Source organism: Harpegnathos saltator, unplaced genomic scaffold, assembly GCF_003227715.2.
Source record: "Harpegnathos saltator strain DR-91 unplaced genomic scaffold, Hsal_v8.6 scaffold714, whole genome shotgun sequence".
Classification (NCBI taxonomy): domain Eukaryota; kingdom Metazoa; phylum Arthropoda; class Insecta; order Hymenoptera; family Formicidae; genus Harpegnathos; species Harpegnathos saltator.
Window position 1 is genome coordinate 702,501 of NW_020230554.1, and position 27,724 is coordinate 730,224.

Here is a 27,724-nt window from a genome sequence, read left to right on the forward strand (position 1 = left end):
AACGTATATGTGTACTACGTGCGAGCGCGAGCGCGAGGGAATGTGCATCGTATATCATAGAGCGCCATTGTGCTCAACAACGTACACGGGAGGCGCTCAAGTTTTACGGCTTCCCGCAAAGATTTAGCGGCGCCAATCTACTCTTTATATTACGGGGTAGATGAGGCTGAATTTGGAGATCCACGCCCGAAAAGGGCGTACCATGCGGGACACGATGATCTCTCTCTCTCTCTCTCTTTCTCTCTCTCTCTCTCTCTCTCCCTCCCTCTCTGTCGCGATGCGTCAGATGTGTAGGTCACGATACGTTCATTGAAAAAGGACCGACCGGTTTTAATGGACACGCGATATCGGTGATCCGGTAATGTGATTACGCGTCCGCGAAACGGGAAAATCGAGTCGCTACAAAATTCATAGCTGTCGGTTTTTTTTTTTTTCGGCTAACCCCATATTTGGCGGAGCTGTCCCCCGCTCGAGCTTAACCCACTCAACCTTCGCCGATAATCCGTATCAGTTGCATGTTTTACAAATTATCGTGTGTTGGCAGAGGGGGAGGGCGGGGGATCTCAATTGCATCGTACGACCGACGTAGAAATTTATGCTGGTTCGGAAAGAAGATTCCATAATTCATAATCCGAGAAAGAGAAAGAGAGAGAGAGAGAGAGAGAGAGAGAGAGAGAGAGAGAGAGAGAGAGAGAGAGAGAGAGAGAAAGAGCGAGAGAGACAACAAATATCGGCGAACGGAGCGTTTCATTTGCGGATGTACGACCGATGCGCGGCATCGCCAATTGGATCTTCGAGCGTTCGGCAATCGATTTTACCCGGCATCGAGAAACCGAGCGTATGTACACACACGCGTACCGACGCACGGTGTTCCCAACAAACGCGATTCGTTCTCGCTCGTGGACGGTTTCTTCTAGAAAAATCCCGTTCCCTCCCCCCCCCCCCCCCCCCCTCGAGTAACGCCGCGCGCGATCTCACGACGCTTTTCTACTCCGACGCTGTTTCGCCTGCGCGTTTAGTGACGATATTTTAGACGAGAGCGACGCGACGAACAAGACGGGAGGAAAATAATAAAAGACGGAGTAACTATGTAAACTCACCGCGCCCCCCCCCCTCCCCCGTTCCTCCTTACCTTACCTATTTTAATATCCCGTCTATAGATCCTTTTGTGTCGCGCACTACGTGGGGACAAGCTGTAAAACGCAATTACTTCTACGACTACATACTCGCTTTGACGCGGCACGCTTTGTGACGTGGAGAGAGGCACGTCGAGGGCATATCTTAATACTCTAAGTATTACAAGATTTCCAAATTATTAAACCACAGAGAACATCTCCCGCCTTCCTCTTATCTTACGAGAAGAGCTCTGTCGAGAGGAATGAAGCTTGAGCTCGAACACGCCCTTCGTGACCACCATTCCGACTAGAAATGTATCCCACGGTTCTGATCAAGAGTAACCTCATGTGGACGTCAGGTCCCAATAAGATAATACTATTGGGTCCTAGTAAGTAACCGTGTAACCGCAGCGTGGATATCAGGACCTTGGTAAGAATTCATAGTCAGGTCCTTATTGAGTTACCTTATGGAATCCTTATTACGTGTTTTCTTTTCTAAATTATGGCTCCTGATTACTAGCCACGGCTATATTGGATGATGACATTAGAAATAAGAAATGACACGCTGAAACATTCTTTCATGTCATTTCCAAATAAAAAGATATTTGCATGAAATAATATTTTAGATCGCTTGAGCATACTTGCAAAATATTTCGGAGAAGAAACATAAAATGAGTAACATAAGGTCATAAAGTGTCACAAGGTGACAAGACATAAAGTAGTGTTAAGGAGAAAAGTTGCATGTCACGTTAATTTTACAACTATTTATTGACTGCTAAAAAAAGGATAGTTTCTATAGTATTTTACAATACATATTCAAGTGATCTGAAGTGTTTTTCCAATGCAAACATCTTTATATTTGGCAATGACACCCGAAAATTGTTCTGTTAAAACTTGATAATGCAAATCATATTAGGTACAATGAATAAGATCCCGACAAGGACCTGATTAACTGAACCATATTATAAGTTGGGGTACATTAAGATCCTAATGTGGACCCAATCATTATAACCTTATAAAGGTCTTCCTTACTCATTTGTCGTTAGGACATTATAAGGACTGACTTATTTAGGATTACCTTTCATTCACCCCATTAGGTCCTTATCAATGTTAGATGAAACTGATCAAAATTTCTAGTCGGGATGTTAAATCCCGCCGCGCCGAGTGCGGCGGCGCGCGGAGGAAGGGATCATCCCCATTACCGCTTTTCAAGCGAACCGCGAGCTCGCCGTTGTCGTCGTCGTCGACGTGAAAAAACGACAGATGCCATCAGCGCAACTCCGAGGAAGGACACTCCGCGTTTACACTTTTCATTCACGACTGTCTCGATGCCCGCTCTAATTGCGCCGCTATTAAAACGCTCGACGCGCCCTGACGTGCAGATAGATCTTGCTGATGGTCGTCGCGCGACCTGTCACGGGTCACGAGGAGGGGGGGGGGGTGAGGGTGGTAGGGTAGAGCAGTTGGTAATTGAAAAATCGTTTGACGACGTTTACGCCGTACAGGAAAAGTCCGATCATACAGCCGCGTGGCTCGTATCGAATCGTGGGACGTAACCGAGTTTGCGGGCGACTGCTCGTTCGGCCGTAAAAGAATCGCATCGTCGCTCTCTGAGCAAGAACTACGGTGAAACTGCACGTTGTTGAAAACGACGACACGGGACGAGAAAGTGTAGACGTCGCCAGCGGGGAGAATCCGCGAATCTGAGCTCGCTCGCTCGCGTAAAATATTTCAATTTATTCCGGGCTCGAGAGATCGCGACGATGCGCGCGCGCTCGAGGGCGTCGTGTCGCGTGTGTGCATGTGTGAACAAAGTCGCGTAATAATAAAGCGTCACGCTCAAAGCTGTAATAAAAATGAAGCCCAACTACTCCCATCGCGCAACGCGCGCGCATGCGGGTTTAGCTACACGTATCATACACGCGATCGCAATAATGCGCGCGGCGCCGCGCTAAAAGGATCGTGCCGGCGGAAACGCGGAAATGCGCAGCGCGCAAAAGAGAAAGGACGAATAGATGGATGGACGAGCGTTGCGGGATTCTGCTCTCTCCGCGGCAGAAAGTAATTACCGAGCCTCGCGCTCGGAGCAACGAGGCCGGGGTGCAACGGCGAGAATGCGCGCGACGACGAATGGGGCGATCGTCGCGAATTTTTCTCGCGCGGATTTCCACGCACGAGAGCCGCTCGCACGTGGGAAAATCGAGCCCGCGCTATCAGAGCGCGCGCGTGCTTGAAGAGGCTGCACGCTCCGTTAGTGGATCGGAATGAACAAGCCGCGAGGAACGAGGCGAGAGTTCCCCCCACGCTCGGCGAGAAAATGCACTCGTCCGGGATTCGCCCGCGAGCTGTGAAAAAACGCGCGCGATATTCCACGCCGTCGTCTCGCTACGTCGCACGACGGGGCGAGATGCGAAATTACCGCGGCAATTCTCGGCTGACCGATGGAGACGCGCGGGCGAAACCGGCGTCGCGGAGAGATTCTGCCAAGAAAATCGGCCGTGCGCGCGCGATACGTGGCGGCGAGCCCCGGTGTCTCGAAGAAACACCGCGTCGCGAGTGATCATCCCCCCTCTCTCTCTCTCGCTCGCTCTCTATCTCCCGATTCCCGAGACGGTGCGTCCGCTTCCGATTCACGTTTTCGATGGTACGAAAGTTCCGTTCTCTCTCCTTCGCGCTCGTTAATATCGTCCGACGTGTAACGAGCATTACGTGAGCCGAATCGGCTCATCCCCCCGCCGCCGCCGCCGCCGCCGCCGCCGTCCGCCCGGACGCTGATCTTCCGAAGCTTCTGCGCGAGCTATTAATCTGCCTCGCTCCAATGCTCGCCCCTCCTCCCCTCCCCCCCTCCGATACCGCCAAGGAAAGAAAACTCTCTCTCCGTGGACAAAAGCGATCTTGTCCGCCGCTCGCCGCCGCGCGCCTCCGAGCCTGTCACTTCCCAGCGTGTATCGAAGTGCAAAGGAACACGCGATTTTGGCGTTGGAAGCGGCGAAGCGACGACCTGCGTCGTCGAACCGGCGAGCACGACAATGGGGATCGCGCGAGAACCGTATTGTATCCTGTTGTATTGTACCGTCCGTTCAATGAACGATAAACTTTCGCAGTGCCCGCTTGTGACTTTCATTACAGGGACTTGTCCATTGTCTCGCGCGTGTGACGAGTATTTTTCTCTCGGCTGAACGCGGTCGAGCTTGGGCGAATGAATCGTTCGTTGACGGCGCGCGCTACGTCGTTCTCTTTGAATTGCAATTACACGATAATTGAGCCATCATCGGATCGTCGCGCTCGGATCGAAACTTACAGCGATTAGGGCTCGTTTCTGCCGGAGTTTGTCGCGGAGCTTCCGATCCCGGATCCTCGAACGAGTTCGCTCTCGCCGGCGAGCGAACGAGCGGAGTGAATTTCAGCGCGGCGCGATCCGCGGCGTATTCCGGCGCAAATCCTCTTGCGTTTGCGTCGAGTGCCGAGTCGATAAACCGCGATAAAGAGACATCGCTCAACGCGGACGTTATTGTTTCGTTATTGGGTGGACGCGGCGAAAGCAGTCGCAGTCGAGACGTCCCGGCTGCGATTTATAGAACGGAAACATCTCAGTCGTTCTTTTCTTTTACTCTCTCCGAGTTTACGAGGACGTCCGTAAAGGGAACGGGAAGTAGTCCGCGATAAACTGTTTATCGAGCAGCGTCAGATTCAAACGTACCGTCTCGCCGCGGTTTCGATCGCGACACGAAACACGATTCGCGTTTGCGTACGAAGCTCCAATCGACGCGTTATTGACGCGTTTCTTCCTGACACCATCGGCAAATTACTACCATATTTTGCCGCGTACTATTCCCTGTATAATTCCCTACTTTTCCACATCGCAACTCTGTCTCAAGTGGAGTAAAAAAGAGAGTTCTCGTCGGCCGAGAACTCGTGCCAATGCGCTCTGACGCCACTCTGCGCAGTCGTTATTAGACACGTACTGTTCATCCTGATAGATCAAGCAACGAGTAATGCGAATAATAAAGTAGCATTAGCGAAACTCGCGCGGAGCGAAAGTAGCTCGGGATAGTTCCGAGCGCAGATCTCTAGATTTCTCCAAAGGCGCGATGAGGAGCGACTAATGTAAAAATTGTTTTCACCCCGCCGCGCGTCGCTCGTAATTGCGTTTACCTTCATCGGGCCCGAATGCGCCTGACTTGAATGGCGCTCGCTAATTCGCTGATAAAACCGAGAGAGAGTCCGAGGTGCTGGGAAAAATGATGAAAAAGTCGATCCGTCGGAACGCGGGCGGAGCTGCTACGCAGGAGAGACACGTGGATATAAAGTGAAGCTAGAGAGAAGAGAGAAGAGAGAGAGAGAGAGAGAGAGAGAGAGAGAGAGAGAAGGAGGGAAGGAGAACGACGAGGAAGAAACACGCGGCTTTGAAATTACCTGCCAACTCGAGTCTGAAATTTCATCGAGAACGAATCAACAGCTGGATCTCTCGCGATGTGCTAGAGACGTGCACCTATCTTCTAGGTAAACCCCCTATCTTCCTTAATCCCGCTATGCTCTTTCTTTCCCTCCTTCTCCACCCTTTTCTGTCGCTCTCTGTCTCTCTCTCTCTCTCTCTCTCTCTCTCTCTGCCGTTCTTCCTCTCTCGCGTTCGAGCTCTTGCGCTAAACTTTCGTAGCGATGCCAACAAACAATCTCGGACGCTTTGAGAAAGTTATCGCACGTTCCAGCCCGGCGCTGTCATGCTTTTTCCACTCGCCCCGGTAACCGCTAGTTTACGGACTCGCCTTGTACCGAATTTGCCTGATTGTCGAATGCTCTCCGCGAGAAATCCGCGAGTTTTGAAGATTCCCCGCGATATGAGATAATAGTATCGAGCGACTTCCATCGCCGTTGACATCGTATCGCGTTAATTGAGTGTTATCACCGGCCGCCGAAATCCTCGCTGTCGCGCGAATTAATGCAACTTAATGCGACCTAAAAAGGGATCACGGGATCCTCTGAGAGCCTTAAGATACCAATTCTAGAGTTCTCGATTTCTTCGGCGAAGTTCGCTGAGTCGCAAAGGGCCGTCGATTGAATCGTCGCTCGCTCCACCCGCGCGTAGCAGTCCGAGTTACGGCGGCAGCAGACAGCCAGCTATCGACCGTGACAACGATAAAACATAAACACGGAGGCACGAGAATCTTAAGATTGAATTAATCAGGATTACCGAGAGAACCGACTGCCTGCGGCGCACGATCGCTGCTTAGGCGGCCACGAATCGAGACCGCGGCTGTCTCGAACGAGATATTCCCGAGACGAATACGCGCTTACCCTGACCCATTAGCTTATCGTGACGGAACAGCGGCGTAACGTTTGAAGAGAGGAGGAGAGGGAGGGAAGAAAGAGAGAGAGAGAGAGAGAGAGAGAGAGAGAGAGAGAGAGAGAAAGGGAGTCTCCGCCAGTGCGAAATATTGTCGACGGTAATACGATTCCGGCAGTCGCCGGCGCCGCCGCCGCCGTCATTTCCCCTTTTGTTTTCGCGGAACTTTTCTCGAGGGACGTAAATTGATTTGTCGGCGTAAGAACTCTATGTCCGACAGCGCCTTTACCACGAGATAAACGTCAACGTTGCCACGCGGGAACCACGTCGTTTATACTTCGCGACTTCCTCCACGTGATCGTGGCCGGCGTGTTCGTCTGCCTGCCTGCCTGCCTGCCTGCCTGCCTGCCTGCCTACCTCCCTGCCTTTCTCCCCTGCCTCCTCGTGTTTCGGTTCCTTCCGCGTCTCGAGGAGACGCGTTTGTACTTTCACGCTGTTGGAAAAATCTCTGGACGTGTTACTACCGGTAATAAAATTTCGCCGAACGTAGCAGAGCGCCGCTTGACCTTTTACCGCATACTCGCCCGGGCCTTCCGGTTCCGACGCTCTTTGGCCAGCCTGAATTTCCACCGCAGAGATCGCCAAGTAGATACATACCGCTCGTAGCCAGACGTGGCCTGTCGGCCGACCTCGCCGCGCGAGAGCCCGCGCGCATAAACGAAACGGAAACGACGAAAGCGCGAGCGTATCGCGATGCCGACGTCAATATGTCCTTCATTAAACGTGAGACGGAAGAGGAAATATAGAATTCGAAACTTATATATATTATCGCGTAATGGATCGCGTAATTGAGGAAGCGCCTCGTCGGGGCAATCCCTCCTGATATGTCATATTTATTAACTATGACGGACACTTATTTGAAAGAATTACCCAACTGACGAAAGATAAATGCGATTTCCGTTTCCGACCGCCGAGACTACTTGGAAGGGACGAAATTTGCGCGATTAATATAAACTAATGAAAAAAGCCTCGAGTCTGTCGAACGCAATCGAGCGTCGAACTTCCAAAGTCGCGATCATATTCTTCGGAAAAAATTTCGATTCTGAGAATAATTTCTTTTTTATTTATGAAGACTATTGCCCTCCTCCTCTCTCTCTCTCTCTCTCTCTCTCTCTCTCTCTCTTTCTCTCTCGCTCTTTCTCTTTCGTACCGTCTTCGAATTTATATTGCATCTTTTAACGCTTTCACTATCTTCGACGTTGTTTGGTAGATCTACGTGAGACGTTGCTTACCCACTTCCTCACGGTTGCCGGCATGAAGTTTTATCGCGTCTGCGAAAGGTATTTCCCGCAAAGTTTTCGGATACCGCGCCTTCGGCTACGGCAGCACGGATTTCTCCCGCATCAGGGTACCGCGCGCAGCGCGATGCCTTTCTATCGGCAGTAGCGTTTATCTTTCTCGCCGTTGCTCCGGACACGACGTACATTCTTCTCCCATTCGATCCCGCACACGGTTCCACGATCGTTCACGTTAAATATTTAACGCTCGTACAGCGAGGGTGGGATTAAGTGCACGTTACACACGATACCGATATACCGATCCGCGGGTATGTCTGTCTGAACTCTTTTTCCCGAATACTTGGAAAGATATAACAGCCTTCGAATGCAATCGAGACTCACCACGCTGTACTCGAGAGGGAAAAAGAGAGAGAGAGGGGGGGAGAGAGAGAGAGAGAGAGAGAGAGAGAGAGCGCACTCACGCGAGGGAAGCATACGCGTGCGAATTTGAGATTTTTTTTCATTTATTCATACAAATAAGGTCGCGTCGAACAACGCGCAAGCGACGTGAAACGCGGAAATTGGTTTTTTCCATTTAACGATAGACGAAACCTGTCGACAACCGTATTATCCGAGTCATTATTATGTGAAAACTACCGGAATATGGCTCAATTATTTTGCAAATTCATTCCGGAGAAAGCCTGATCCGCGGCAGTACAAAAGTTTTTTTTTTTTTTCTTTTTCATTCGTTATGAAACCAGAGAGTTGTCATAGTGAACGTATCCGAAAAGTGTACTTTCCATAAGCTCGAGTGGCAAAAGAAGTGTTCCAATTTTCTGCCTCATGAACACCCAAAGACTCGCTGCTCCGCCGCATAATTCTTAAACTCGTTGCACCGACGACCTACTATGGACCAGCTCGCGATAGGTGAGATATAGCGCACATATATATGTCGTTATAAATGGAATAAGCACGTATATTTGCCCGCTCGTTTAAGTGCGCATATATATTTCTTCATATGCGGCCGAAGTACCAGCCGAATCGTTCCATATAAAATCGATTTCCATATTTACCCTCCGTGTAGACGGCACGAAATTAGTCTAAAAAATGCAGAGGTTCGATCTGTTAAGACGCAGCGAAAATCGACCACCGGTGCGGTAATTATTCTAACGTAATAATGCAAAATGAGTCCACTAAAAATAATCTCGGAATTACTTCGCGGAAAGGAAATACTTCCTCAACTCGCTAACATCTGTATCGATATCGGGTAGTCCCGATATCGATTTCATCAGCTTCACTTTATCTCGGTAAACCCCGCTCTCTCGCGAGCGTGGCTCTCATTTTTCCTCTATTTGAGAGAAATTCCCCATTGCATTTGGTAGTCGACACGGCAAAAGAAAAAGACCACTCGGCGCAATGTCATTTCTGTTCGCGCAGGAGAGCTTGACAGAATGTAAAATAGTACGAAATCTTTTCAACGGCTCGCATGACTGCCTCGCGCGTGAGAACGCGCGCAACAGAGCGAGTAAAGAGAGCAAAGAGAAAGAGAGTGGGGGGAGGGGGTTTTGCGCAAAATGTTAATACAACTGCGTGGACGCAGTTTAATTGTGCCGGAGATGTATCCTGGGCGTGCACGCGGACGGTCTTTTTTATTACCGAACGTATCGTCTTTTTATGCCGAGCAGCTCTCGAACTGATTAATCTTTCCTACCCCGCCCGACGCGCATGGCCAAGTGGAGTATAATGAACGAGCGCTTTAAGACAATAAAAGAAGGGAGAAGGGAGAAGAAAAAAGGACACACACGCTCGAGCGTAAGAGCCGTTCAAAGTCGCGGCAGGTGGCAAACCCGTGAGCAAAAAGAAAACAGCTTTTACGCCCGATCTGTAATCACGCGCGATCTGCGACCGCCATTTGTAACGACATAATTACGCCGGCACGATTCACTGCTCTAAAAACGAAATGACTCGTAAAGTCGATGTCCCGCCCGGCCCAACTTCGCCCACCTCGCCATAATGGAACGAATTATTATACCCTCGGACTAAACGCCGTCAAATAGCGCGGAAGAATCGCGGCGAATCCGTTTCACTCGTCCGTCCGCATCTCTAACCTTCCCTCCCTCCACCTATCTGTGTGTCTATCTTTCTTCCTCTCTCGGCCACTTCGCCGTGGCGGACGCATCCCCCCGATTGTATCATTCTTCATTCAGTTTTAACACAATTTATCTTCATTTGCAGTACTTCCTTCATCACCCCGTCTCCTCACAACGGGCCCACGTAGCAGCCGGTGACGAAAATACGCTTGTAAAAAAACCAAAAGGCGGTTCCGGGAATAGAAACGTGAATAAATTCCCACAGCCAGCGATACCCGCTAATTTCCCGGCCGACATCGCGCGCCCCCCCTCCCCCCCCGCTCCGGCCCGTCCCGTCTCGTCGTCTCGTTTCACTCCCCGTCTCGACACTCGGTCGCGACGCGTTTTCTTCGCACAGCCTGGCCCCGATGAAACGCGCGTGCTCTTGCTGTTTCAGCATCGAAAGTCGGATCGCGGCAAGGTGGTGCTGCAGGACGCGAATCTCCACACCAGCGGCAAATACAAGTGCGAAGTTAGCGCGGAGGCGCCCAACTTCCACTCAGTTAACGGCGAGGCGAACATGGAGGTCATAGGTGAGTGGACCGGTGTCGCGTTTAATTAATAATGCTTGGGACGCAGCCGGCGCGCCGGTCTTCCTTCCCGGCCCTTTGGTAACTCGACTAAAGACTACGAGACGTGGTCGAGTTCGGCAACCCGCCGGCAAGAGGCGGCAATGAGAGATCAGGAGACAGAGAGAGAGAGAGAGAGAGAGAGAGAGAGAGGGTGGAAGGGGGCGAGGAGAGGCATTGCGTTCTCACGAAGAAACGAGCTTTCGCGGAGGACTGAAACACGCCGCCGGAGCTTCGGTAATGTTCCAAGCGGTCCTTGGCCGATGACGAGTCCACCACTTCTGGTCGCGAGGATCTCGACGCGGCGGGCGTTTACACGTTCGTCTGGTTACGACGGAGCGATTAAGTTGGCGAAATTAACGGCAACTCCGCCGAAGCGGGCCGTATCGGATTGCAATAGCGTGTAAGTTTGCAAGTGCCATCGCGAAACCCGCTATTGCTGGCAAGACAATCTAACTGCCGGAGAATGCGGCAATTATCGGACGTCGGGCTGGTTTTGTTGCCGCGCCGCGCTGTGCGACAGCCACGAGTGAATGGCGAGGGACGTAAAGTGCAACTGGTAGCTCTCTTATGACAGACGGCAGGAGGGGTGCGATGTCGAACGCGGAAATAGCTGAGGATAGTCGGGGGAACGAGAAGAGCGACATCGGACCGCTCGATTTCGAATTTCAGCGCTAATTGGCTCGCGTCGGGCGCTGCGAAAAATTTCGGGAAAATTATGCGTCTCTCGGTTGACTCAGCGCTTTGACATTCGCGCGGAGCTCTCCCGCTCGCTCTCTCTCTCTCTCTCTCTCTCTCTCTCTCTCTCTCTCTCTCTCTCTCTCTCTCTCTCTCTCTCTCTCTCTCTCTCTCTCTATCTCTCACTCTGCCTCGTTCTCTCGGTCTTCCATTAATTTCTTCCACATAAATTTCACATAGAGTTACACGCACCAACTTACCATGAAAATACCAAGATAGTTTTAAAGTCACTCAAACAGCACACGCATCTCGCATTCGTGGTGTGCCCGTGTGCGTGTAACCGTAATTTAAGAAACGCAATATTGAAAACGCAATATTGAAAAAAAGACATCGGTGTCAGTTTCGAAAGCTTTCCGCCGTGCTTAATTAATTCTCCCGTTTAATTTAAAAGCTACACTCGTCACGCGCGCGTGTGCCCCGCGCTTTTCCATTAGATCGAAACGAACGAAACAAAAAAGAATAGCCATATAATCGCTTCATTGATTAGATGGACATACGGATAATCGTTTGCTCCACTGACCAGCTCGAGCGAATAAACGAATAACAGTTTGATTGATTAATCGGTCGGCTCTTTATTTGATTGCGCCATCGAACGGGGCGCGTGTCCACGCGGGGTTACAAATTCATCAATAATCTGCGCATGAAAACGTCATCAGCCTTTTTTCCCTCCCCACTCCCCGCGCTATTTTCCCCGTTATTCTTTCGTTATTCGATCTCTGCGTGCCTGCCAATCTCTGAACACTTATCAATTTGCGCGGTACAATGAGCGAAATCACCGCGTCACAAGCATCGATGTGCAGTTAACGAGACAACGATGCGAAGCGGCAAATGAAGAGGAAAAAACAGGCAGGCAGACAGATAGACAGACAGACAGACAGACAGAGAGAGAGAGAGAGAGAGAGAGAGAGAGAGAGACCCGACAATGTACAATTCCTCGCTCAAAGATTAACGTTGCCATCGTCCGCGTGATGCGTCGTGCGACGTGATTCCGACGTGGCGTTTCGGTCATCGACCGACCCTTAATCCAAACAGCCGTGCGCGTAAGTGCGTAGGCCATTCTTATGAGGATCAAAGGAAGCGTATCTAATTAACTGGAGCGCAGGCTGGGACGCGGGCATCTGTTGCAATAGGATTACGGTCAAAATAGGGGCGATACCACGGCGATATACACGGCACGCGCGGCTGCTGCGCGAACTGGATATTCACTCACTTCGACGTGAACGCTCCTACAAGGAAGAGTAGAGCGCGATTACGAGGGTCTCGTCCGTTATCGGCGTATGTAATCGCCTTATTATCATTATTAACGCGCCGCGAGCCGCCGAGAGCGCGCACGCGATGCTACAATTCGACGGGGCGAATTTCGCGAATTTTTCCCCAGAAAGCGACGCGCCGAATTAAGCGCGCGCATTTATTCTTCGCTTAATTCCTCAAACAACGATCCGCTCGCGCGGAAGTTGCATTACGCAGCGCGAACAAAATAATTTCGCGCATGTCGCTGTTAACTCGATAAAAGGGACGCGTTGAAAAACGCAGGCGCGGCTGTAACTCGCGCCGGCTGAAATGCAGTTGATAGAATTTGATAATTTCATATTTCGATTTGCCGGGAGAGCGGGGGAGAGTTTTTGCAAGCCGGCCGGTGCTACGAGGCGCGTTTTTGTGTCCCTCTTCTTTCTTTCCTAACGCGGTGCGACCGCGTCAATTCTGTCTGATGAAACGGGCGAAGCGGCCGGCTCTACAATTGCGGGTGCGCGGTCGCGAAAGGATTAAATCGCGCAGGATCGCCGTCGCGTGCTTTCGACCTCTTCTTCCGGGCATCTCCTCCGGGCAGGCGGATGTAAAACCCGGCAACTCTGCGAAACTCGGCATGAGGCAGACTTTACGAAGGAACGCGCAGTATTTCCCGTCTTATCCGCATCCCCCGTCGGCGGTATCTCAAAGGAATGGAAAAGAAGGGGGCTCGTGAGGAGACGCGGGCGCGTATCCGCGGAGAACACGAAATTCGCCTGGGTGCGGCGAACGGGCGCCTTAAAGTTTAAGGGTGCATAAAGACGTCGAAACGCGATAAATATTACGGCGTCGTAAGTCTTAAGCTGTAACTGGGCGCCGTCGTCGCCGCCGGCGGCCCACGCCAAAGGGAAGAGGAGGGGGAATACGGAAAAAGGAGAAAGAGGCCCGAAATGCTCGTTCAAACGGGCGAGCGAGACGACGACGATCGTGTCGGTCAGGAGGGCGAAGGAGGGCGTGAAAGGGGATAGACGGAGAATTTTAAGACCGCTGTAGGGGCCTCGAGGAGGCTGTCGTCGTGCCAAGTTTCCTCGAGCTGTCGGCTTTTCGTCTTCCACTGCATCCTCGCGACGAAATTTTCTCTCTCTCTCTCTCTCTCTCTCTCTCTCTCTCTCTCTCTCTCTCTCGCCGTTTTCTGGCCCGCACGGAGATCGATAACCCCGCGCGCGCTTTCTTTCCTGTTCTCCGAGTTTCTTTCTTTCCTTCGTTCCTTCCTTCCTTTCTTCCTTCCTTCCTTCCTTCCTTCCTTCCTTCCTTCCTTCCTTCCGCGACATTGCACGATTTTCAACGAGAGCGCACGGCCGGACGACGCGCTCTCGACGTGACGCTCGACTTGATCGGCATCCGATAGACCGGCTAATTACTCTCGTCATTAGTCGACTAGCGAATAATCCGCGACGTTCGCGCGGTAAAAAGTGTCAGTGACGCGGGCCTCTGATGGAAACGCCAGTTTGACCGAATCGACGGGGTCGCCATTGTAAGAGAGCCCGGAATAATCTCGTTGAATATTCCGAGCGGAGTGTCACAGCGGCTCGGCGAGCTCGCCGACGGGGATGCACTTTTATCGCGCGATGGTATCTTCGAGGGCGACTCCGTGATAAGAGCTATCCGGCCCTCTCGGCTTAACCGTCAGTTTTAATAGAGCAACGGCCGACTCTAGAACTTGGGTTACTGCGGGTTACGCTCGCGCGAGATCGCGCGTGTATATTTTATATATTCATAATGACGTCAAAATTTAATAGTTACTTAAATATGCATTATATCGCCATCATTAATCGTGTAATTCATTACTCATAAGCGCACCCGATATATATCTATATTCCAGCCCACAATTAATTAATGTTTCATTAAAATCTGATTAGCAGAAATAACGCGTAATTGAATTCCCGGCATCGATTTGCGGGCAGTTTGAAATCTTTGGGAAAAATTGCGGGGAAGCACGGAGTCCCTCCTTTTCGCCGTGAGGGCTTCTCGTCCGAGTTTCTCGCCGAGAACGTCGCGGCCAGAAAACACACATCGCACAGTGTACGCGGCCCCTCGTAGCGCATGATCCGCTCGCAACGTATCCTAAAATCCCCCGTCGTCGCTAAAAGCGGCAGAGAGAAAGAGCGCGCGTGGGTACTTTGAAATTAATTTTGATTTAAATTTAATGCGCAACTTGGATTAACTTTAGAGTCTGCTGAAAAGTTAAAATTAACCGTGAGAAGGAGAGCGCGCGCGCGCGTCTATTTTCCGCCATGCCGCATGATATCCGCTCCGCTTTCTGACGCTTTCGGACGCGTGCTCGCGTCAAACAAACGTGCATGCGCGCGTAACAACGCGCCGCGTCGCACCCGCCGTCGTAAATTACGCTCGCGTTTTGCCGCACATGTACATCCCCGATGCGTTCTTACGGGCTCACTTTGCCTTCAGCTTCGACTATTAATCGCGTCTACGAGCGACGCCGTAACTGCGGCGTACGGCCGCTTCATTACGGAGAACATTAACGCGCGGCCGGCACGTATACGCCGAAATTTAAAATGCACGAGATCTAAAGCTCGGTTAATAAATGTGTTTAGTGGCGGTAAAACTTCTTGTTAATGGCACGTCCGGCTTTATATATACATCTTGCCGCGCAGAGTTCCCCGGCGAAGCAACGAAGTTACCGTTTACGTTGTCGAAACAATGTGGAATTTTCTATTTAAGCGCCCCGGACGAAAAGGATCGGGATAAGCGTTCGTTATCTTAAAAATTTCTCTCCTCTCCTCTCTCTCTCTCTCTCTCTCTCTCTTTCTTTTTCTCTCAAACGATACAAACGTGTGTTACTTGTTTAAGAGGAATCACAATTGTACACGTCCGCGCCCTTTGCGCGATTAAAACGTCTCCGTTGATTGCGCGGTAATTCGCGCGAAAGAATTGCAGACGTAACAGATGCAATTGCGGATACAATTGCGTCCCGGAGTCGCTACTTTGCGGCGCGCCTAATAATTCTCTCCCGATATGTCGCAGCTCTGCCGCAGGAGAGACCGACGATAACCGGCGAGGAGAAGGTGTACGCGAGCGGGGACGTGCTCGCGCTGAATTGCACCAGCGGCAAGTCTCATCCAGCCGCGCGACTAAAATGGTTCGTTAATGGCCAGCAGGTGAGCGACCGCTTTCAGACATTCTTTAAGAAGCACTTGTCGAGCAGCATCGGGGAAGCGACAACGGCCAAAGTGGAAGACGTTAAACCACCGTCGCCGACGTCGTTGTCGCCGTAGTGACAAATATTCAACGCGTCACTTTAGCCCGTTACCGTTAGCGTAGACGGCGTTAATACGGACGGATATAGCGCGCGATTGTAGACAACTCAAGTATTTCAGACGAGGGAAAGATAAAACGGCCCGGCGCCGAGCGATGTCGTATTATTGCCGCGACGTACACAAAGTCGGAGCATTCGCGGCGACTCTCGCTCGCTGACACGCGGCTTATCTAGTTTTCACAAAAGACCTACAAGACACACACACACACACACACATATTTATAGTATCGAGAACACACAACTCCCGGTGCAACACATGAACGGCGCCGGGAGCTTGGGGTCAGGGTACCGTTATAGGGGTATTGGCGAGCGGGCGAGGGTGGCTCAGCACGGACAGACGGCAGGATTGGTCCGAGGGAGAGAGAGAGAGAGAGAGAGAGAGAGAGAGAGAGAGAGAGAGAGAGGAGGGAGGGCAAGCCGGTTTCATAGTAAGCCGACTGAGAGTTCGGCCGCGTCGCAGCGACGCGGCTCGATTTCATCGCAAGCAACGGCAACGCTTGATGAGCCAAAGCTCCAATTAACGGCCGACGAAACGGATCCTCGTTGCAGCTGCACCAACCGGCCACCACCACCACCACCACCACCATCACCACACCACCATCATCCCGGCGCCGGTGTTCAGCACCGGAAGCCTTCTAATGCGCGCCACGGATCGCTGATGCGCCGTGGTTTCGTTCTCCTCCTCCCTCTCCTCCTTCTTCACATCGTCGACGAGGAGGGCGAAACTTGCACTCGCAGAGCCTCGCGGTGAATATCGCGCGAGCGTGTCGGACGAGAGGTCAAAAGCGCTCGCGCTCGGGGGATGAGTTGGGCGAAAAAGCCGGATGACTGTCGTCGATGGCCGCGATGGGGGGATTTTCATCAACTCGTGCCGCGACACGGAGAAAGCGAGCCCCGGCTGGAGATTCGCGCCACGAGATAGAGAGAGAGAGAGAGAGAGAGAGAGAGAGAGAGAGAGAGAGAGAGAGAGAGTCTGCTCCGCCTGAGTCGTTATCTCCTTGTTGCGCGATGATCCCCGATGAAGCCGGAGAAGACGAGCTTATATTCTTTGCAGCGCGTCTAGAACCCCGCTTCATATTTTGAAATCTAGCACACGCTCCGCCGCTCGCTCGCTCGTGGCTGTCTGTTTTTCGCAGGAGGAACTAACACGCGATGAATCGAGACTCGGAGAGTCGGGTCGGAGGGGAGAGCGCTCTCTATACACACGGCACACCGGATTTTTATTTCTCTCGTTTCACGTTATTATTACAAAGTTTCCGTTCCCTCGCCACGTCACGAATAATTCAATCCTCCTATCGCTCGAGGCCGCCGGAGTTTCTATCGCATGCATATTGATGTATCGTTATCGGCGCCGCCGCCGTCGATGGAAGAAAGCGCGGACATGCTGCCAGCTTTGCGCGAGAATAAGGAATAAGCCCGATAAAATCTCCGACAGCGAGAGAGAGAGAGAGAGAGAGAGAGAGAGAGAGAGAGAGAGAGAGAGAGAGGGAGAGAGAGAGAGAGAGAGAGAGAGAGATAGAGGGAGAGAGAGAACCCTCATTTTTCGGTTGAAACGAATCTATGTCGCAATTATCATTATTCCGCCAAATGAGGGAACAACGAGGGAACGTTCGGGAAGCATCGGCGCGAGCGATATCGATCGATGGTACGAAAACGAAGGCCGGAGGAAAACATCGGTCTCGTTACGAGTTGAAGGCGAACTCTCTAAATTTCTTCGAGTGGAATCTCACTCAAAACGAGTGAAAAGTGGCGGTGTTTTCACTCGAAGCGATAGTGAAATACTGCCGCTCTCGCGAAATCGCAAAAGAGTGAACGTGAGCACTCGAGCTCAGACCGGATCCCGGCTCCCATACGGACGAATGTTTCAGCCGATTAAAACGAATATTTTTTTGCGACGAAGAGAGTACAGGAATTTCGAGTGAAGAAACGCACTCGACGATTCAGAGCGGGGAATTCATTCCGTATGAACGATAAATCGCTCGAGTTCGTACGACTCGGCCGGCCACTCGACTGAAATTTCACTCCAAGACACTCGCAGGAAAGAACCGCGAAAAGCGAGTGCCTCTCGCGCACGAGTAGAGAGAAAACCACCCCTCCCTCTCCCTTCCGAATTGAAATCCGAATTGAAGTACGAGCGACGTGCGCTCGCTTCGTAGTGTTTTCCTTACGTAAGGATTGTCGAAGACAAACGCAAATCTACGCACGAGAGAAGCATTCGACGACGGCCGCCCGTTGCTCGCGCGTGGCGGAGGCGCTAATAAACGCGTCGCTTACGCCGAGGAGTGAGTAAATCGCGCCGAGAAGTGAGTAAAGCGGAAACACTTCCCGCCGAGAAAGCCAAAGATTACGCCGTGTAACGAGCGAAGCTCCTTCTTCCGAGCGGGGCTTCGCAGTGAATCGCATGCGGCGGCGGCGGCGGCGGCGGCAGTGACGCCGAAACTTTCCCCCTTATCTTTCGAATTTCGGTCTTCTTCCTTTTCCGCGGGAACGCGGAACGCACCTCCCTCCCTTCTCGTTCCTTTGCTTTTCTCCCTACCCGCCGCTTACCTCCCGCCCTCCCGCTCGCCGCTTTTCCTCCGAGAAAACTTCGCAACGTTCCCAACGACGTCCATTAGAAGTTGCACGAGTTTAGTATAGCACTTAACAAGTAATATTGTTTCGGGAATGTTCGTGTCGCAAGACTCGAAAAACCTGTTAACGCGAGTCGAGTAATCTCACGGAGGGAAAAAGTTCGATCGCTCGACAAGTATGGCAAGTCCGTCGCGGATAAGCGGCATAACGACGGGGAATCATCGTCCTGAAGATTGCGACGATGACGCGCCTTCGTGGCCGTACGCGGATGTCCTCCGCGATTCTTGATGGTCTCAGCGGAATTATTACCGCGTTCGCGGGCCCGCCGAGGCGTTCACGTAACGAAAGTAGCACTTGGATATCTTGCCGTCGACAAGTAAAGCATTCGGTATTTTTAACGCAACGAAAATGGGACATGTACACGGCTGTCAATAACCGCTGCATCATTCAGCTTCACCGTGACGCAATCGGCGCCAATTGGCCTTCTTTCTTGAAATAATTTCGCGCGGAGATACTCGAGCAAAAGAAGTTAGGGCTATCCTCATGAAGCATAAGGCTCCGATAAAGCTAAAAGTAGGATACCCTAAAAAGGGATGCCTCATTTTTACCACATTAGGCTCCGAGATGGATCTTTTAGGGATACCTTAGATTTTACGAAATAAAGCTTTGATAAGGAAAATTGATGAGGGCTTTAGAAGGAATTTTATAAGGATACTTTAGATATACAAAATCAAATTTTGTTATAGAAAATTAATAAGATCTGAAGCGTGTAATAAAATTGTCATAGTTTAGTATTGTTTTAGTAGATACGCTGTATCTGGTTCTTTCAAAGATTTTTTTACTTATATCGCGATTAAAAACAAATTTCATTAGTTTTATTTATAGTTGCCATATTCATTAGTCCTTTCCAAGGATTTTTCTAGTATTGCCTTCGTTTTAGAATGGAGCAAACTTCAATGAAAACAGTAGCAGAGGATTTTTATACGTAAAGAATGCTACATTTCATCGTAAAATATGCTATATATTTAAAGTAAAAAATTCTTGTGTACTAACAGGATCATAAAGAAATAAAAGAATTACAATCTAAATTTGTTGGAACGAAAAGAACGAATATTTTTAGACCCTACTAATATTGCCTTGTAAAGACCGGTTAAACCACTTGCAACACATCTTGCAAGGCCCTTGTCTTTTTACCCGTACTAGGGCCCGATTAACGTTAAGGAAAAATAATCAGGCCCTTACCAGATCTTTATTATAATTTTTCTACTCGGGTAGTTCATCCAGACAAATACCCGTCGCGCGTCACGCATCGCGTCCCCGTGTCGCGGATAATTGTTTGCACGCAAATTAAAAGAGGAAACTCGAGATACAGCAGCAGCTTTCCCAGCGCTCCGGTCGCGCTCCGGGCCAAGCAGATACGCGCTAGACTCTCGCCCGGACGGTAATCGTCGAGCTTATGACGGCGAGAAAACGCGACAAGAGACGGCTGACTTTTCTGGAGATCCCCCTTAGCCTCGCGACAGCGCAGCAGCGCGCTTTTTAACCCTTCACCGTCGCGAGTGTCGTCCTGTAAAAACGGCAAGTAGCGGCATCCTCTTCGAGGAGCGCCGTCGTATACCGGCTGAACGCGCACCTTTATGAATTATGCCGCTATAAAAAGGAGTGATCTACGTCGTTGCGACACTACTTCGTCGCAGCGCCGTCGCCGACAGAGCGGTACTTTGCCCCGCGACGAATACTATGTGTATGTCGCGGTCGGCCACGTCTGCGAGGGACGGTAATAGATCGAAGATAATTCCGCGGGTCCTAATGAATTCTTTCGGGCCGAGCGCGGCGTTAGACAGGACGGATGGTGTTGAGAAACGAGTTTTCCCCGAACGATGCCACCTCCGCCCCCGCCCCCGCCGGCTCATATCCCGGGCTAATCGCTGGCATTACACCAATTAGTTTTTACGACGATCTCAAGTGCCGCCGTCGCCGGCGGCCTTTTTCCACGCGGCAAACGCACGGCACGTGTACGTATTTGTTTACGACGGCGATAAAAACATTACGTTGGAGGAGCCGTAGCCGCACCACGACCGAGAATCGCAAATTGTGTCGGCGATATCGGGGCGGCATGCGAGGTGCTTCGAGGAAATAAGGTAAGGGGAGGAAGAGAGAGAGAGAGAGAGAGAGAGAGAGAGAGGCGACTTCCTCTTCTTCTTCCTCTTTCGCCCTCCTTCTCCTGCTCCGGAGGAAACCCGCCCTCCACCACCTTTTCTTATTTATTGGGACGAGCTGCTTTAAAAAACAGAAGAAGCCGGAGAATGGCAGCGGTCGCGAATTGCGGCGTGTGCAATCAACGGAATCAGGAAGGAGGAGAGAGAGTGGGAGAAAGGGAGGAGCGACCGGAATCGAGGTGAACGCGGCTCTAAAATGATTTAATCCACCGGCGTTTATTTCCTCTTTATCCTGTCGCTGCTTTTTATCAAGCGCGCGCTACGAACTGCCGGATAACAAGTGTTCAAAGATAAGTACGACGATACATAGCTACGACGCAAGAAGAGAGACGGCGAAATTGCATCGTATTTCTGCACAAAGTAGAAAATATGTACCGCCGAATGCGCAGCGGCGGCGGCGGCGGCGGCGGTGGCGGCGAAGGCGGCGAAGGCGGCAGCGGCGGCGGCGGCGGGGGAGCGCATCACGATGAAACGCGCGTATCTCGCGCTATGTATTATATACAAAAGAGACTAGCGCGCGCTCGGTTACAAAATCGGCCGAGAGCCGTTGCAGAATTCATAAGCGACCGTAGAGGAAGCGCGGAGGCCAAGAGACTAAGGGAGAGAGAGTTAGAGAGAGAGAGAGAGAGAGAGAGTTAGAGAGAGAGAGAGAGAGAGAGAAGAGAGAGAGGGAGGGAAGGAGGAAGGGGGGACAGAGAGAGGGAGCGTGAGAGTTCGTCGATAATACGCTCGCCGAAACGATAGCCGCTGAAATATTCCGACGCATAGCTCGCAGCGTCCGCCGGATATCTTCGTCGTTCCTGAGATACCGACCAGTCCCTTTTGTATCATCAGCATTCTTCTTTCGATGCTTATCCAGCGTCGCAAAGGGGAGGGGACAGAGGACAGGTCGCCGAATGCCCTCGACAACATACAGACGACGACAACGACGAGAAGAGACGAGACGAGACGAGACGAGACGAGACCCGACGCGACGCGGCAGGACGGCAGGAGGCGCCGCCGCCGCTCGCCCTTTTCGTAGCCCATCTGCGTAGCCGTGGCGCGGCAGTCTCGCGATTTCGTTACCTTAATTACGAAATTCTGCGCTTCAAACGAGCGTCGCGTCGAAACTTTCAACGAAGTTTGCCCTGTCAACTTTCGCACGTCCGAGGCCGTCGCCCGTCCTGACGACGCACACGCCGCCGGCGCTCGCGCCAAAAGTTTTTCCCTCGCGCCAATTGCCGCTCGCTCGCTCGCTTGTTCGCTCGCTCACTCGCGCGACCGAGCGGACGAAGAAATATTCAAAAGTCCGTGCTTTGCACGCTCGCCTAAAGTTCGCCCCGCACGTGCGCTCGCGCGCAAAGCGCAGTCAGGGGTTGGTTTATTAATAGAAGGGAACGCAGAGTGTCCTCTGTCTCTCTCTCTCTCTCTCTCTCTCTCTCTCTCTCTCTCTCTCTCTCTCTCTCTCTCTCTCTCTCTCTCTCTCGAAAAGACCTCTTGGCTTTCGAAGATAAACGGCAAGGTAACGCCGGTTGGAGTCATGTACACACACACTTACAACGTGGAATTGGGAGAAAACCCCGGGAGTGGACGGCGCCGCAGGGGGTTGGAGTGTGTGGCTGTGGAAAGAGGCACGGCACGGCAAGCGAGCGAGCGAGCGAAATTGTGTCGCTGGTCGAGAGGTGGCGGGGGCGAAAAAAAGAGAGGGGGGGGGGGGAGAAAAAAGCGGAAATTCCAGTCGCATAAAATACGGCATACTGCATAAAGAAGCCGGGGACTTGAATTTACAAAGCGACATCCGCGCGCGCATCCGGCCCCAGCGCGCCGCTAAGAACTCGGCGGAACGCGGAGCGGCGGCATCGCGGCGAATCTGACGAACGGCGCTTCTGTCTGCATCCTCGTGCTCGTCCGTCCCGAGAGTCCCGTGTCCTCATCCTCGGTCGAATTTACTTCTCGGCGAGCTATTGTCGTCACGCACGTCGAGAAGTTTGCTTGCTAACGCGAGGCGAGGCGAACGTCTTCCCTCCTCGCGGAGGACATGTCCCTCGCGACTCCTGCGCGTCATTATTCATCAACGCCCGCGGCCTTTTTAACGGCCGCGGCTGCGGCTGCAACGACGCGTCGTCACTATGTTCTCCTCTCGCCGGCGTCGACGCATACGATAACGAGAACTTCATCCAGAGTGCCGGATACGTTGTTTGCCAACACGGCCTGTTTACATTTAATTCCATTGCGACACGATACCCCGTAATCAAGTTCGCGATAATCTCGAAGCCGCCGCGCCGATATTAACTTCGCGTCTCTGAACGATATTTGTTCGCTCCGCTCTCCGCGCTGCGCACGCGATACGACATGCTGTGTTGGCCGGGACCCTCTCCGCCTTCTCCCCCTTTCTCCCTCGCAGAATCGGCGCAATCACGTCGGAAACATCGGATGACTTGCATTACCGCCGTTCTCCCACCCTCACCCTTCTCGCCATTCACCCTGTGGGGCCTCGCAGAGTCGCATTTACTCTTCTCATTTCGCCGTCCGAGTCATTGCAGCGTCTCCGATTGCAGCGTAACGATGCACACCACCATCGGACGCGCGTATCGCAGTCATCGTGCGCTCTCTCGCCCCTCCCTCTCTCCTCTCCACTCTTCTTTTCCTCTCGCTCTCTCTCTCTCTCTCTCTCTCTCTCTCTCTCTAAAATGCAACGTAGCCCTCTATGATTTATCGGACACGAAATTACACACACACACACACACACACACACACCTTCGCCGCCTCCGTTTTGAGTTCACGTTGTCCTTTATTCATCAATGTCTTCGACGGGGTAAAGAAATCACTCGCGAGCGGAGCGAGCGAGAAGCAGCGCGGCTCGTTAAAGCGTTCGAGCGCTGTCAGTCCTCTGGCCGCGTTGAAGCGTTGCAAGCAGAGTCACCTTATTCCTTAATGGACAGGCTTCGGCTTTCGACTTCGCGAGAACCGAAGCCACTTCGTTCCTTAGCCCCGCGCAGGGCTTCGTTAGTTTACCCGGCGTTTGGTCGGCGAATCGCCCAACGACGGCTGATGCGATCAACCGCTCGTGCACAACCGCGCGACGCGGCGCAACGGATGAGCGATAAGAAAAATGCATTCGCGCGCGGCGGGGCGCGGCGCGCTCGGCTCTTTCATTCATATTTCAAGCTTGTAACACGGCGAATCGATAGTTCCAGCATGCCCGACGTCGGAAACGTCGCGACAAATGCCATTCATCCTTCCCCGATGCTGGAATCGGAAAGTTACTTCCAATACAATTGGATTCGATCGCCGCCGCGCGACGAAACGTTGCGCGCCGAGCGGTCGCCGCTTTTCGTTCCTCCTTTCGTTCCTTTTTTCTGCCTCCCTCCCCCTCTACTTCCCCACCCCGCCTCTCTCTATCTATCTCTGCCCAGGTGAACTCCGATTCGGAAACGGTGCTCGAGCAACACGGACTGCTGTCGACGACATCGAGTCTGCTGCTCGAACTAAAACCAGGTCATCTCGCCAGCGACAAGATAAACGTCAGGTAATTTCGCTCTTTACACCGTAGTATATTTCCGTCGTTCGACGGCTGTTGCTTATGACACCACGGCTGCCCCCATAAATATACCTACAACGCCCGGCGGCGGGCGGCGGGCGGCGGGCGGCGGGCGAGTATCGGTCTTCATTTTACGAAGCGACTTTCGTGCGATGGGCCGCGGTAATTTCGCCGCGCGTAATGTCGGCCGTGTCGGCCGCCCGGAGGAACCACCAGCCAGCGACACTGAGACTCCGCGCATCATGATCGAATATCTTGTTACAGGTGCGAGGCGACGGTGCGATCGAGCCACGACACCGACGATCGTCGACGCGTCGAGCCATTCGTCGACACGCGCACCACCGAGGTCTTCGGTAAGTCCACGTGAGAGCGCGACACAATCGATACGATCGGCGATACGAACGACGACGACGACGACGACGACGACGACGAGTCGTGGTTGCCGAGGGGTGCGACAGTGGGATGGACGAGGGGAATAGAAAATCACGCCGACGAGATAACGATTATCGGTGGCATCGCGCGCTCGGCGCAGTGACGCCACGCGCTGGCCGTTTTCAGCCGAATAAATCAAACAGGAAGGCAAAATGTTAACGAGTTTAGCGCGAGATTTAGCGCGAGATTAGTATGCGCGAGTTGAAGTCAGCTCGTTTTAAACGACACCTGTGTGCAACGATATTAGCTGCTTTCTTTCTTGACCAACCCAGCTGTCGATAACCATTCGTAAGGACGAGATTGTACCCGCGGAACTAATTAGCGCGGTTTAATTTTACGTTTGCTCGATTATGCACATTCTCCGCGTTACCAAGCGGAAGATGCGAGATAGATGCACATTCTTGTCGGTGCACCGACAAGAATGGCAATCATGATGAGGAATAGCACAAGTAATTCGACGACGCTGCTGCGGAGAACGAATGACACGCTCGTTAACGGGACACTTTTACGACGAATTTTATACAGAGTGTTTCAGAAATAGATGGTCAAGAGCACACTTTACTTACTATAAGAATGAAGAGAAAGTCATATAAACTTGGAAGCCAGAAACGTTTCTTCTGCAAGCTTCAAATATTTTTTTACTTACAACAGACTTTAGTAAAAATATTTCGACGTCTCATGGATTGTCGAAAACATTCAAAAATTCCCAAAATATTTCGTACTTTGTCACACGAAGCGATAATACGATTTCGCGGTACTTCCGCAGTAACGCGACAGGAGTCTCATAAACGATAGTCTTAAAATGTCCCCATAAATAAAAGTCCAAAGGGTTCAAATCGAGAAATTATACAGGCCAAACAATGGGTCTCCGTCTCTATCTATTCATCTATTGATATAATTATTATTCAGAGACTCTCGAACAATGCGACTGAAATGTGCCGAAGAAAGCGTTTATAACTTGGAAAAGAAGCACTTCTGATATTTATATGACCTTTCTTCATCTTTGAAATGAGTAAAATATGCTCGTGCAGCTTGACTTATTTCTGAAACACCCTGTATAGTATTTGTCCACAGCATTCTCATGATAAATTACCCGTACAAGCAAGTTGCACATTAACGAGAGCAATAAGTCGCGATGGACAGGCTCGAATAGAAGAATCATAATAGAGGAAGGGAGAAGAGAAGTAGAAAGAGAGAGAGAGAAAGAGAGAGAGAGAGAGAGAGAGAAGTAGAGAGAAACTGGCCGGACTTTTCGATTTTCCAGCTGCGACACAGCTTCGATTACCAATACCGCGCCCGCGTTCCATTCCGAGGCGAGCGGCCGCGGCGTGAAAGAGCGCTCGAGAAAATTTACATGCTTTATTATTTCCTAGCACGGGAAATTAGCGAGGGACCGCGCAAAGGGGGACGGCGCGACGGAGACGGGGACGAGCGAGTCGAGTTGGCGGCTGGTTCTCCCCCGTGGGGGCGAGCGCCGCGGAGAAATTAAGACAATAATTTACAACCGTTACCACCTGCTCTCGCAACGCCTGCCTCGGCTACACCTGCAGCTACTTTAACCTTTCCGCCGTACCCCCCGCGCCCCCCCCTCCCCCCGCCCCCCGGCCCTCCGCGGCCGCCATCGTATTCACCGACGATCGTACGTTCGTTACCGTCCTCTAATTCCTACTTGAATTAGTTCCGACCGCTTTTCGCTCTTCTCACCTTGTCTCCCCCTCGCGTCCCTTCCCCTTCGTCACCGAGGCAGCTCCGGTCTCTCTTCGGCGGCCGCTTCCTCGCCTTCCCAGAAGACCAGGAAGGAGCACGTTATGAGGAGAAAACCGCGATACCAGCAAGGCGCGACAAACGTCGCGAATTACGGTCGAAACAGGCGGCCGGAAGTGCTTCGTTTCCTCGCGGCGACGCTTGACACGGCGTGCGCGGGCCGGAGGGTGAACACAAAACGCGGCCGCGAATCAAGGGATACGTGATTCATCAGATCGTACATACACGGCAGCGATGTGCGCGCTCGCGCGCATTATTCCCGGCACTCGCGTTTCGCCCGCACCGCACCGCGACACAGCCGCAACGCGATTAAATATTTATCAACTAATCCCTCGCGTCACGCAATTCGAGTCGCGATAAGAAATTCACGATTCGCGCGCGGCGTTACAGCGCGAATGCGGGCGTGCGCGGACGCCAATATGTATAGCGGGGGTGGCACACAACGCGATAATGTTATTCGCTGTCTCTGCCGTGCGCGGTGCTCAGCGCTCATGAAGGACAAACGCGTTTATCCGCTTGCGGAGCGGCACCCAGCACTTTGACATTTATCAGCTCGGATTTCGTTAGCGTTTTCGCAATTTTCGCCTGTCCGTCGTTCTATCGCTCGACTTTCCGTTCGATTTCCACGATCAAAATGAGTAGAGAGGACAGACAGACAGACGGAGGGAGGGAGGGAGGGAGGAAGGGCGAATAGAGGTGAAAGGGGAGAGAACCGCCGAGGTACACGTCGAGGGTCGTTGCACCCTCATCATTTGCGATGTACGCGACGTCGCGTTTCATCCGATATCTCGATCTCGCTCGCTTCCGCAAAGATTTATCGAGGTCAGACATGTAGGCAAAGAGGATACGTTTGAGATCACTGACAGATTATTGAGCAGTTTTATTTTTGTTCCTAATGTGACACACGCTGGTGAAAAGGGATGTATAATGAGGTCGCGGGATAATATCAGATAATTCATCTTTTAGTGAGCTGTCCGAGCGAGAAGCAAGGAGTAAGTTTTTTTTAATTTCAGTACTCACTCGACAAATATTGAAGTTTCATGATGCTTCACGAGATGCTAATAGACATCTGACCGTGCCGCGCGACAGCTAGTCACCTCGTCAATGAAGAGAGGATTCATAGTAATATTATTCGTCCGGCGGGTCGTAAATCAAATTTTCGTTTACACGCGGCGGCGGCGGCGGCGGCGGCGGCGGCGGCGGCGGCTGCAATATTTCATAGCGATGTAAGCAGACTATTTTTCGCGCGGGAACGCGCAGCACTCGTACAGTTGACCGCTCGTTGAAATCGCGATAGCTGCCAAAGCGGAGTCGGGGCGGGGAGGAAGGGGAGGGACGGGGAGAAGAACAAAAAAGAGAGAGAGAGGGAAGTTTACGCGCGCTGCACTCCTCGCCCGAAGCTTCGGTGCTTCGATTCGGGTCAATTTTGCCGGAATGAGCCGGCAGCCGATCGTGCAGCGATTCACACCGTTTCGGACGCGTATCTCTCTTTTATTAGGGCCACAAAGGTAATCATCGATTTACCACATTTGTACACGATTG

At 51.9% G+C, this 27,724-nt stretch overlaps 1 protein-coding gene across 1 annotated transcript in view; it reads left to right on the top strand.

The window, feature by feature from the left end:
* The window catches only part of LOC105185953 (cell adhesion molecule 3), a 93,907-nt gene that overhangs the window by 59,425 nt on the left and 6,758 nt on the right, over positions 1-27,724 (top strand). Inside the window, exons 5-8 of the mRNA XM_011145838.3 lie at positions 10,203-10,338; positions 15,385-15,518; positions 23,862-23,974; positions 24,251-24,339. Of these exons, the coding sequence (XP_011144140.1) occupies positions 10,203-10,338; positions 15,385-15,518; positions 23,862-23,974; positions 24,251-24,339 (472 nt within the window). The remainder of the gene's footprint in view (positions 1-10,202; positions 10,339-15,384; positions 15,519-23,861; positions 23,975-24,250; positions 24,340-27,724) is intronic.